The 12750-nt window shown below is 52.3% G+C and overlaps 1 protein-coding gene across 9 annotated transcripts in view; it reads right to left on the bottom strand.

Moving 5' to 3' along the window:
- ntng2a (netrin g2a) overlaps window positions 1-12750 on the bottom strand; it is a 127822-nt gene that overhangs the window by 24910 nt on the left and 90162 nt on the right. For 6 of the 9 annotated variants that reach the window (XR_005458467.1, XR_005458466.1, XR_005458468.1 and 3 more), the window contains exons 5-8: window positions 10173-10199; window positions 7077-7145; window positions 1388-1426; window positions 193-228 (exon numbers count right to left, since the gene is read on the bottom strand). Coding sequence is in view for 6 of the 9 variants with exons in the window: in XM_038781564.1 (XP_038637492.1) it covers window positions 193-228; window positions 1388-1426; window positions 7077-7145; window positions 10173-10199 (171 nt within the window). In the remaining 3 variants the exon portion in view is untranslated. The remainder of the gene's footprint in view (window positions 1-192; window positions 229-1387; window positions 1427-7076; window positions 7146-10172; window positions 10200-12750) is intronic. The other 3 variants (XM_038781566.1, XM_038781567.1, XM_038781568.1) reach the window with 2 other exon arrangements.

Below are 12750 nucleotides of genomic sequence, written 5' to 3' on the forward strand. Positions count from 1 at the left end.
TGAAATGCCTGTCATTTTGTGGAGTTGGCCCACTTGTCGAATTATTCTTCAGCTACCTTGGTCTTCTGCAGAGAACCGCAAAGTTACACATCCACCGAAGGTTTAAGGCGAAGTGGCAATTTAAGGATTAGTTTCCCCCCCCCACCCCTCACCTACCCCCCAAGAAGACTTTAATCACAACTGTAAACTCACCCTTCTTAACCTCTTGCTCAGCAGTTGGTGCAGGGCCTTCAACAGGAAACACAAGCACAATTTCTGAGATTGCCTTAGATTGGAGAATCTATATTGCAAGCTAATTTATTTCAATCATGATAGTAGTAGATAACAGTTTGTAGCCACAGAGAAATAACTAATGTTAGAGAGGATGGTAGGGGCTGGCGGGAGGGGATAATATAGTAACTACAGTCCACATCAATGTAAGTTGAAGAAAGAGACTTAGGGTGTGATTTAATCTTTTTAAAATCGGAGTCCCGCTCTGGGCGGGATTAGCAGGGTTGTTTCCGATGCCACCCTGCTGTCTCATGACACTTTGTTGTTATTTTGGCGGAGAATGACCCCCCTCTCCACCCCCAGTCGTACTTAGCATCATTTACTGCACCGAGATCTGCTTGGGGAAGCGATCTCTCGATTCCCCCCCCCCCTCCCACAATGTCGCAACTCACCTATAAGGAGGTCCTTGGGCCCCCCGCACCTCACCTCACATGGTCAGGGCACCCTGGGCCCGATACCCGGTGTGGGCAAAATGCCAGCTTGCAACCTCGCCACCACCACCACCACGGCACCCTGGAAATGCCCCTGTCAGCCTGGAAGTACCACCTGGGCACCCTGACAGTGCCAGGGTGGCACCGAGGTGGCATTGCCAGGGTTCGGGGCTGGCAGTGCCAAGGTTCCCAGACGGCACCAGCAGTACCAGGATGCCATACTGCCCAGAGGCAGACCATCCCAGGGCCTCCGATCGCTTGGGAGACCCCCCCCTCCCCAAAATGCCGAACCATCCCGAGTGTGGGGACCAGTGCGAAATGGCGTCCGGCTGGAATCTCCTCAGCGAGGCCGGTAGATGCCGAGTGGGTGTTCGATCTGTCGCGGACATAGCTAAGTGGCCGTTTAAACTCACTAAACTATGCGGGTCTGCACCCATTCTGGGCGGGATCCACATTGCGAAGTCACAACGCGCAACGGCCTCTCCCGGGATCTACCAGCGGAATCCCATCCCGTTTCCAGTGGGACGAGGATAATAAATCACGCCCTTAGTCTCTAAAATTAATTAATATTGTTCCTGGGGACAATAGTGACCCACACTCCCAGTCTGCACTACTAATCACTGTTCTAGCTACTGGTCTATACTAATAACATTGCTAGCTATCGATAACCAGTCTTAAAGACTTACTGTTTTTGACTTCCTTATCAGGACGTGAAATGGTTTCTCCTTTTAATGAAGCAGGAAAAAGGCAGTTTAATCAGTAGAACAACTTGAAGAAAATGTCAAATACAAAGTCTGTTGCTAACTATTAATTTACATGCTGATTTCTGCTGGTTTCTAGTTTCACAGAAAGTGAATTGAACAATTAATTATTGTTAGAGGAGCAATGTTCTACTATTTGCTACAGAAGGTACACTGACCACCACACACACACACTACAGTAAATGAAAAAAATGGAAATGAAAATCGCTTATTGTCACGAGTAGGCTTCAAATGAAGTTACTGTGAAAAGCCCCTAGTCGCCACATTCCGGCACCTGTTCAGGGAGGCTGTTACGGGAATCGAACCGTGCTGCTGGCTTGCCTTGCTTTCAAAGCCAGCAATTAGCCCTGTGAGCTAAACAGTTGCAGGAGTTGGCGCACTTTGCTGAACACTGGAGCTGGAAAATTGATCAGAGTAACGATAAGAATCAATCGAGTGGCAAGAAGATCAATGGGCCCAATTCTCCCCCCCCCCACGCCAGGTGGGAGAATCGCGGGGGCGCCGGGCGAGTCCCGCCACGCCGCCCTGGCACCCGCTCGCGATTCTCCCACTCCCCCCCAAACCGGTGCGCCGAGATTTATGGCTGGCCACCCGTTTGTAACGGGCGAGTGGCAATTCTCCGGACCGGATGGGCCGAGTGGCCTGCCCAATACGACGTGTTCACGTCGCCGCCGACCACACCTGGTCGCTGCCGGCGTGAACAGCGTGGGAATGCTGCGTGGGCGGCCTGTGGGGGGGGAGGGGCTCAAAAGGGGTCTGGCCCACGATCGGTGCCCACCGATCGGCAGGCCAGCCTCTCTGAAGGAAGACCTCCTTTCCTCCGCCACCCTGCAAGATCACTCCGACATTTCTTGCGGGGCACCCGCAGGGAGGACGGCAACCGTGCATGCGCGGGTTGGTGCTGAACAACCTGCGCATGCGCGGGTGACGTCATTTACACGGCGCCGCTTTTACGTGGCGCCAAGGCCGGGCGCGCGTAAATGACGGGGCGCCGCTCCTAGCCCCCTGGGGGTGGGAGAATAGGGGGCGAGGAGTGGCCTCCGACGCCGGAGTGAAACACTCCGGTTTTCACTCCGGCGTCGGCACTTTGTCTCCCGTTGGGAGAATCGCGGCCAATGTTTTTTTTGGGTGTTCCCGTCCTTAGTCTAAAGCAGGGATGAGCTTGTGGGGCTCTGTCTAGTAATTCCCTGCTGGGCCATTCACTTCCAGTGGTACTGGGAATTCTCCAGTCCCTCTTCTCTCCAATCCCTTTTGTTTTCCTCACTGTTTATTATTTTTATTTGTTCACTTTCCTTTGTAAAGTGATATCCTGAGTTCTGTTCAACCATTGGCTGAAACTTCAAAACAATGTGCTCCAATTCATCGACTCACCGACCTGTGGAAATTTATCTCCTCGTAATCCCTCATATTTTTGAGCCTCCTCTTAACCTTACCTATTGACGAGAACTCTGTTTCCAAAGAATCCATAGAATCGCTCCAGTGCAAAAGGAGGCCATTCGGCCCATAGAGTCTGCACAGACCTCCGGAAGAGCCCCCTTCCTGGGCCAACACCCCTGCCTATCCCGGCACATTGATCATGGCCAATCCACCTAACCTGCACTGTTTTTTTTTGCAGTCTGCCTTTTCTGAACGACTACACAGAAAGTACAGGGAATGATCGGTACTAGTTCTATGCGAAAGGAGCTGCACGCCATTAAAGCTTTCTTTCCGCAGGCTTTGGAAATCAATCTGCATTAAGGGAAACTACTCAAGTATTTTTTTATTTTTTTTAAATCAATGCTATTGATGGGCTCCTTCCTTAATGTCATTATGTCTGTCACTTAACATTCAAGATTACAATCGCTGCACTATTCCATTCACTGTTACAGCACAATATAATGGATCTTTGTGAAGGACCTGTATCGTCACTGGAGGATGAACAGTGTAGGCATCCCAGACTTCTTGCAATTATAATCACGTCAACAGGCTGCTGGATATCTGCTGGATATCTTTCTCGGGAAAACTGCCAGGAGATGAGGGTTGAACAGCCGAGCTAGGCTTAAGTTCCCAATTAATTTTTGTTCTGTTAGTAACTTCTGGCCCGTGAAGCCAGATTTGGAAGCGTACATTATCCATTGGGTCCCATCTGAATTGATTTAACACCAATCAGTATATCTAAATCTATTTTATTTCCCGGATTACTGACTCCTCTTGACTCAGCACATTGCTGACATTCCTGCTTTTTGGTCAGCCGGGAAGCACGCATTTCCTTCTCTACAAATTCCACTGAGAAATTACAACAGAGGCTGGATTCTCTGTTCACGAGACTATGTTCTCCTGCCGGAGCTGAATCGCTTCTGCTCCACGCTGGCGCGAGGAGTGGCGCCCACAAGCCATTCAGTGTCCCTTGCATTGCACATTTATGCATGACGGGCATCGCAAGGGATTCTGTCGTGAATGCCACTATCGGGCCGCCATTATGAGCAGGTGGCCCACGAGCGAGACTTGGCATCTGGCCCCACTGCAACACAAATCACCCCCCCACGGAAAATGGGAGCATCCTCCCCCCCCCCGCCCCCCGCCACGGGAAATGATGTGTCACCTGCACCCCTTCCCCCCAGATCGCATGCAAGAAGGTGACCCAGCGCCTGTCCAATGATCCCCCACCAGAAACCACCCAGACCCCCCATCCGAGACCATTAGCAGATATCGCCACCAGATACCACCCCATAACAGAGAACCCCCCATAACAGAGACCCCCCATAACAGAGGCCCCCCATAACAGAGAACCCCCATAACAGAGAACCCCCAAAACAGAGAACCCCATAACAGAGACCCCCATAACAGAGAACACCCCATAACAGAGACCCCCATAACAGAGAACCCCCCATAACAGAGAACCCCCCATAACAGAGAATCCACCATAACAGAGACCTCCATAACAGAGACCCCCCATAACAGAGAACCCCCCATAACAGAGAATCCACCATAACAGAGACCTCCATAACAGAGAATCCCCATAACAGAGACCCCCCATAACAGAGACCCCCATAACAGAGAATCCCCCAGAACAGAGACCCCCCCATAACAGAGACTCCCATAACAGAGACCCCCCCATAACAGAGACCCCCATAACAGAGACCCCCATAACAGAAACCCCCCATAACAGAGACCCCCCATAACAGAGACCCCCCATAATAGAGACCCCCATAACATAGAGCCCCCATAACAGAGAATCCACCATAACAGCGACCCCCATAACAGAAACCCCCCCATAACAGAGACCCCCCATAACAGAGACCCCCCATAATAGAGACCCCCATAACAGAGAGCCCCCATAACAGTGAACCCCCATAACAGAGACCCCCCCATAATAGAGACCTCCATAACAGAGAACCCCCATAACAGAGAACCCCCATAACAGAGACCCCCATAACAGAGAGCCCCCCATAACAGAGAACCCCCATAACAGAGACCCCCCCATAACAGAGAGCCCCCCATAACAGAGACCCCCCATAACAGAGGCCCCCCATAACAGAGAACCCCCATAACAGAGAACCCCCAAAACAGAGAACCCCATAACAGAGACCCCCATAACAGAGAACACCCCATAACAGAGACCCCCATAACAGAGAACCCCCCATAACAGAGAACCCCCCATAACAGAGAATCCACCATAACAGAGACCTCCATAACAGAGACCCCCCATAACAGAGAACCCCCCATAACAGAGAATCCACCATAACAGAGACCTCCATAACAGAGAATCCCCATAACAGAGACCCCCCCCCCCCCCCCCCCCCCCCCCCCCCCCAGGGCAGCACGGTGGCCTAGTGGTTAGCATAACCGCCTCACGGCGCTGAGGTCCCAGGTTCGATCCCGGCTCTGGGTCACTGTCCGTGTGGAGTTTGCACGTTCTCCCCGTGTCTGCGTGGGTTTCGCCCCCACAACCCAAAAATGTGCAGAGTAGGTGGATTGGCCGCGCTAAATTGCCCCTTAATTGGAAAAAATAATTGGCTAATCTAAATTTAAAAAAAAAAAATAACAGAGACCCCCCATAACAGAGACCCCCATAGCAGAGAATCCCCCAGAACAGAGACCCCCCCATAACAGAGACTCCCATAACAGAGACCCCCCCATAACAGAGACCCCCATAACAGAGACCCCCATAACAGAAACCCCCCATAACAGAGACCCCCCATAACAGAGACCCCCATAATAGAGACCCCCATAACATAGAGCCCCCATAACAGAGAATCCACCATAACAGCGACCCCCATAACAGAAACCCCCCATAACAGAGACCCCCATAACAGAGACCCCCCATAATAGAGACCCCCATAACAGAGAGCCCCCATAACAGTGAACCCCCATAACAGAGACCCCCCCATAATAGAGACCTCCATAACAGAGAACCCCCATAACAGAGAACCCCCATAACAGAGACCCCCATAACAGAGAGCCCCCCATAACAGAGAACCCCCATAACAGAGACCCCCCCATAACAGAGAGCCCCCCATAACAGAGACCCCCCATAACAGAGAGCCCCCCATAACAGAGACCCCCCATAACAGAGAATCCCCCAGAACAGAGACCCCCCATAACAGAGAGCCCCCCATAACAGAGACCCCCCATAACAGAGAATCCCCCAGAACAGAGACCCCCCCATAACAGAGGCCCTCCATAACAGAGACCCTCCATAACAGAGAATCCCTCATAACAGAGAGCCCCCCATAACAGAGAACCCCCATAACAGAGACCCTCCATAACAGAGACCCTCCATAACAGAGAATCCCTCATAACAGAGAGCCCCCCATAACAGAGAACCCCCCATAACAGAGACCCCCATAACAGAGAACCCCCATAACAGAGACCCCCCATAACAGAGAATCCCCCAGAACAGAGACCCCCCATAACAGAGACCCCCATAACAGAGAACCCCCATAACAGAGAACCCCCATAACAGAGGCCCCCCATAACAGAGGCCCCCCATAACAGAGACCCTCCATAACAGAGACCCCCATAACAGAGAATCCCCCATAACAGAGAATCCACCATAACAGAGACCCCCCATAACAGAGAACAGAGAACCCCCCATAACAGAGAATCCCCTATAACAGAGAACCCCCCATAACAGAGAACCCCTACCCCCCCCCCCCCCCCCCCCCCCAATAACTTGCTAAACAGGTTCACATCCTCACTGAGCATGAACCTGATTACATCACTGGCAGGGGAGGGGGGAAGGTGGGGCGGGGGGGGGGGGGGGGGGGGTGGAGAGAGCGTGGAAGATCTCAAAGTGAGGCCACCCCATTGCAAATCGCGCCATGACCCTCTGGCGAGAGTTAGCGGCCATAACACGATTTGCACCTGAGTCGAACAGGGCAGGAAAACCGCCCCCAAGAACATTCTCTGGCTCTGTGCACTTGATCCTTTCCCATGGGGTTCCATTGTTGGGATATTGTTGCCGATGGAGATTTAATATCAGATTAAATTGAAAATCAAAACGCAGACACAATTTGACCGGATTTTACCTTCGCCTTTTTGTGGCCATTGACAGAGCAGTCTGTGGATCTCATTCTAGTTTATTCTCTAATTGATCTGCTTTTTGAGAGGAGCTAACAGGAGGTGATAGTACCTGTCACTTTCTGCGGCTCCGGGGAGGTAGCTGCCAGGGGTGGAATCACCGCCTGTGTTTCCTGGATAACTGCATACGTATAAAAACAAAGGAAACATTTAGCTGCACAGAATCACCTGAATAACACAGTGTATGATCATTGTAACCATTTTCAAGGTAGGTGCGGGCATGCATGTGTGTCTTGCACCCACATCCCAGAGTGCTTTCCCTGAGCCATTCTAATTCACCGAGCCTCTCCCCACCCTTCTCAAACACTTCTTCACATCTTTCCACTCCAGTCACCTCCCATAAACCCTGCCTGTTGGAAACATAGAACACTTACAGCACAGAAGGGAGGTCCTATTGCCCATTATGTCTGTGCCAGCGAGAAAGAACTATCTCCCGTAAGCCCACTCTCTGTACCCCAGCAGGGTACAATGTTTAATTGTGATGAGGGTTTCTGCCTCTACTGCCCTATCAAGCTGTGAACTCCAACGCCCTTGTGAACTCCAACGCCCTTGTGAACTCCAACACCCCTGTGAACTCCAACGCCCTTGTGAACTCCAACGCCCTTGTGAACTCCAACGCCCTTGTGAACTCCAACGCCCTTGTGAACTCCAACGCCCTTGTGAACTCCAACGCCCTTGTGAACTCCAACGCCCTTGTGAACTCCAACGCCCTTGTGAACTCCAACACCCTTGTGAACTCCAACGCCCTTGTGAACTCCAACGCCCTTGTGAACTCCAATGCCATATCATCCTCTGGGTGAAAACATGTCTCCTCAACCTCTACAAATCACTTTCAATCTATGGCCCCAGTCTCTGAAATCTCTGCTGAGGGATGTAGGCCCTTCCCATCCACTTTCTCTAGGGTCTCTGTGCCATGCCCATGTCTGTCTCCGTGATGCACTCTGGGGGGAGTTTTGTTGTGTTGAAGGCCCTGCATATTGTGCTGGGGTTGCTGACTCTGGACGGCACAGGGAGACACAAGTCCCAGATTCTCAGCTGGTCACAGATTCAGAAACAGCAGTCTGGCTCTGGAAAACATTATTACCCTGTCCAAATAATGAAAGCCACAAACAGGGAGTCATGGTAATAAATCCTAGAACCTTTTTTCTCCACTGCTGCTTCACCAGACCTCATGAAACCGTAAAACCGCAGGATATGCAACTCTAAAGACTGGAAGTATGCAGCAGGGACTCATTGGAAATTCAGACAAAGACCCTTCATGGGGGCAGCAATTCTGACAAAAGGTTTCTGCGCGAAATGGTCACCCATCTTTTCTGTTTTTGGGACATTGGGAGACCTCCTTTATCTTTCCAACAGTTTCTGTTTGTATTTCTGATTTACAGTAATGTGTATTCTTTCTGCTTATCTTCACTGAGAAAGATAGCTAATGATTGAAGTGGAACCCTTCAATAATGAATGGCCCCCACTTAAAAGCAGTTAATGTTTCACTTTCCAACCTCAATTCCAGCGTTCCAGCATTTCCTGTTGTTACTCTTGGTAGATAAACAGAACCGGACTGGTTGAGGAAGTAGACACTATGCCTTACAATATGCTATACTGAGAATGGAAAATCCGGTCCTCATTCAACATAGAAAAGAATCTATTACTCTACTGATTGACAAAAAAACCACCCTCCAGCTTCCTCCCCCATATGTCACTAACTGGGCCAAGGCTGCAGAACGTCAGACCTCGGTACCTTGGGCGGAATTCTCCGCAAGGCCCGACGCCCGTGAAACCCGGAGAGGTTCACGACGGCGTCGGAGGCCTCTCCTCGCCCCCTATTCTCTCCACCCCCCCCGGGGGGCTAGGAGGGCCGTGCCGTAAATCTCGGCCGCGGGGCCTTCTCGCTGGCATCAAGGCCCAGCGCGACGTGAATGACGCGGACGGCGTGCCTAATGACATCAGCCGCGCATGCACAGGTTGGCCGGCTCCAACCCGCGCATGCGCGGCTGACGTCACGACGGCTGACGACTCAAACCCGCGCATGCGCGGTTGCCGTCTTCCCCTCCGCTGCCCCGCAAGACGCGGCGGCTTGATCTTGCGGGGTGGCGGAGGGGAAAGAGTGCGTCCATTTGAGACGCCGGCCCGACAATCAGTGGGCACCGATCGCGGGCCAGTCCCCTCCCGAGCACGGCCGTGGTGCTCACTCCCCTCTCCGCCCCCCACAAGCCACAAACCAGGTATTGGCGCCCATGTTCGTGCCGGCAGTGAACAGGTGTGGTTGCCGCCGGCGTGAACAGGTCGGGAACGGCAGGCCACTCGGCCCATCCGGGTCGGAGAATCGCCGGTCACCGTGAAAAACGGCGGCCCGCGATTTTCCGAGCGACGTGTCGCGGTTGCCATTTTGGGGTGGATGGGCGAATTGCGGGGGATGCCAGAGTGGCCCTCCCGCGATTCTCCCACCCGGCGTGGGAGCGGAGAATCGCGCCCCTTGTCTTTGGCGCCTTGCCCGCGTGATCCTCGGCATTGAGTGTGAGCAGACTGCAGAAGATATCACAACCCTGCTTTATTTTCTCCTTTTCAATGTCCGCGCAGCATACCACACCAACCAAGGGTCCCTGGAATGTCTTCAGGGGCAGACCCATGCACCCTTCACTTCCTTCCCCCAAGTCAAGAACTAGGCTAAGAGCTTCCGAGTAGTCCCACTGCTGCCATCACTGAAATCAGCGGGCAGTATGAAGTGAGGAGAGCTTCACACGACGGGGATAGATGTCTGTCCTGTAACTTCTACATTGTGTAACTTGGGAATCAGTCTGTAGGAGACTGTCCGCAGACCACAAGGGACAGGGAAATTAATTAAAATGTGTTTTAAAAATAAACAGGCGGTGCAAATCGGGGACCTTCTGAAATGCGAGCGTGGGTCATTCCGAAGAATTACTTTTTTAAAAAACATTGATTAAGGTTGAAAACTGTGGAAAAACTTTTTTTTTCAAAACATTGACAGGAAAAATGCAGCATGCAGACTGTAAAACAAAGCAGAACAAATTCAGTTTTGTCATCTTTTGAGAAAGAGATGTTCAAAGTAAACATGTTAAACAAAAATAGGATGTAGGGTAAATGGGAAAGAGCAAATAGAGAGTTGAGGGAGAGCCTCGCTGGTCGTACTTACTGCCGTAAGTGGAACTGGCTGCCACACCTGAAAGGGAATCAGAGGAAGATCTTAGAGAGACACACAGACAGTGGCAGAGCTGCACTTTGCACAGGCTCCAGATTTCCCTCCAGTTGCTGAGCTGATAATGATGCTTTTTACACACCGGAGTACAGTTTTATATACATCACTACGTACACATTCTTACACTTGCAGAAGCGTTGCTGCCTTTTGATATCATCCCTTTGAAGGGCAGTAGTCCATCCAGGGTATGGGATCGAAATTAATTCTCTCTGCTCATTTTCTGTGGACAGGAAGGGTCAATTTTGAAATGCAAGCCACCGATTCCTGCCTATGTTACCGGCACTGCCACCTTGGCAGACACAGCCCTGCAGGTGCACCAGGTGGCCTCCGAAAACATGCATTGGGTCCCTTACATTTATAAATGAGGGGCCCTGACATCTGTCTTAGCCCTGGTTGTTTTGAACTGAGCTCGGCAAGTCTCCTTCCTCGAACCTCTCCATGTCTCTATTTCACTATCCCCCTTTAAAATGCTCCTTCAAATCTCACCATTTGACCAAACCTTTGATCGCCTGTCCTAATATCTTCCTATGTGGCCCGCATGTTTTATTCTTGGGATATTCGGATTATGTTAAAGGTGCTATTTACACCAAGTCCATGGGTGGCATGATTTCCGGGATTTCGGAGGATCCGGGAGTGCAGACGGGGAGATAGGTCGATGTGTGAGCCTTTGCCTGCCTGATAACTCGGATAAGGATCGTGTTAGGATGGCCAGTCCCAAAGCTGCCCAAGGCAACTCGATGGGTGGGTGATATGCTAGAATTCCTCCAATTGGAAAAGATAGAGGGCGGGATTCTACAATTGCCGACGCCAAAGTCGCGTTTGGCGATTGAAGAATCCATTTTTACGGCGGAATCGAGGGCAGCGCCGTTTTCCGGATGCTCCGGCCCCTCAAAGACGGCGTACTCCACGCCGTTAGGACGGCCTCAGGACGTCACTTGAGGCCCTCCCCCGATGCTCCCCCCCCCGATGGGCCGACTTCCCGACGGCGTGGCGCACGTGTCCTCTCAACTTCGCGAACCTGACATGGCGGCTGCGGACTGTGTCCAGCGCTACCACAGTCGGGGGGGGGAGGTGGGGGGGAGCCATTCCGCCGACAGGGGGGCCTTCAGCGGGGGCTGGGGGGGACTGGTGGGGGCTGGTCCAGGGGTAGCGAGGGGGGTTACAGGTGGGGCCACTATCCAGCAAGCCGGATCCGTACGCGGCCCCCAATGACATTTTGGTCGGAAGACCAGACGCTGCCTCCGGACATAGCCGCAAAATCGGAGAATCCATCCCAAAGCTTTCCTTTCTGGGATCGGGGGGGGGGGGGGGGGGGGGGGGGGGGGGGGGGGGGGGGTTCCCCTTGAGGTAGAGGCTATTCATCTTCTTCTTTAAGGAGTGGTAAACGTCAGCAGAGGGGAGGGTGAGGGAGGCGGGACCTTTTGGGGGGTTTTAAATCTACTTTTTAAAGTAGGGTTACAAAGTGGGGCAGGTAGAATTTAAGACGGGGGGGGGGGTTTTGTTGAAAAATACTTGTACAATATATTGTGTGTTCTGTATATTATCTGAAAATGCCTTGAATAAGATATTTTATCAAAAAAAGGGTGCTATGTGAATGCAGATAGTGTGTGCTGGGTTCTTGTTTCAGCATTTCCTGCCACCAAAAAGCAATTTTACATTTTAGCAATTTCTTAAAAGTCATGCTTGTGGATACAGTGACTGAGCTGGACCCTACAACAGGTGCTGCCAGAAAAATGTTTTTTTTTAAAGTATTTTTATTTAAGTTTTTTAATATTTTAACATTTAAAGCGCACAACAGTACAAAGTAAAACCACCTGAGAAAAGTTCACCTTTCCCAAGTGCAAGGACTCTTATCGAATCCTCCAGCCACACTGAAGCACAGGGTGCAGAGAGTGACCTCTACCCCAATGCCACAAAATTGTTAATGAGGCACAAGGCCAACATTTATTGACCCTCCCTAATTGCCCTTGAGTAGGTGGTGGGGGTGAGCCGCTGCCTCGGATGGCTGCAGTCCATGTGGGGTGGGGAGGGAATTTCAGCATTTTGAGCCAGCGCCTGTACATTCCGACTGCTTTTCTTGCATGAATGTGCGGCAGAACCTGCTTGTGGTGTTTTTTGGGCGGAATTCTCTGACCCCCCGCAGGGTCGGGGAATCGCCCGGGGCCAGCGTAAATCCTGCCCCCGCCGTGGCCGGAATTCTCTGCCACCCGAAAATCAGCGGGGACGGGAATCGCGCCGATCGGCGGGCCCCCCGTGGCGATTCTCCGGCCCGCGATGGGCCGAAGTCCCGCCGCTGTCAGGCCTCTCCCGCCGACGTGGTTTAAACCACCTCTGTGCCGGCGGGAGCAGGCGGCGGGAGCAGGCGGCGCGAGCGGGCCCCTGGGGGGGTGCGCAGGGCGATCTGACCCCAAGGGGTGCCCCCACGGTGGCCTGACCTGCGATCGGGGCCCACCGATCGGCGGGCGGGCCTGTGCCATGGGGGCACTCTTTTTCTTCTGCCGCCGGCACGGCCTCC

This window comes from Scyliorhinus canicula, chromosome 21 (assembly GCF_902713615.1).
Source record: "Scyliorhinus canicula chromosome 21, sScyCan1.1, whole genome shotgun sequence".
Taxonomy (NCBI): domain Eukaryota; kingdom Metazoa; phylum Chordata; class Chondrichthyes; order Carcharhiniformes; family Scyliorhinidae; genus Scyliorhinus; species Scyliorhinus canicula.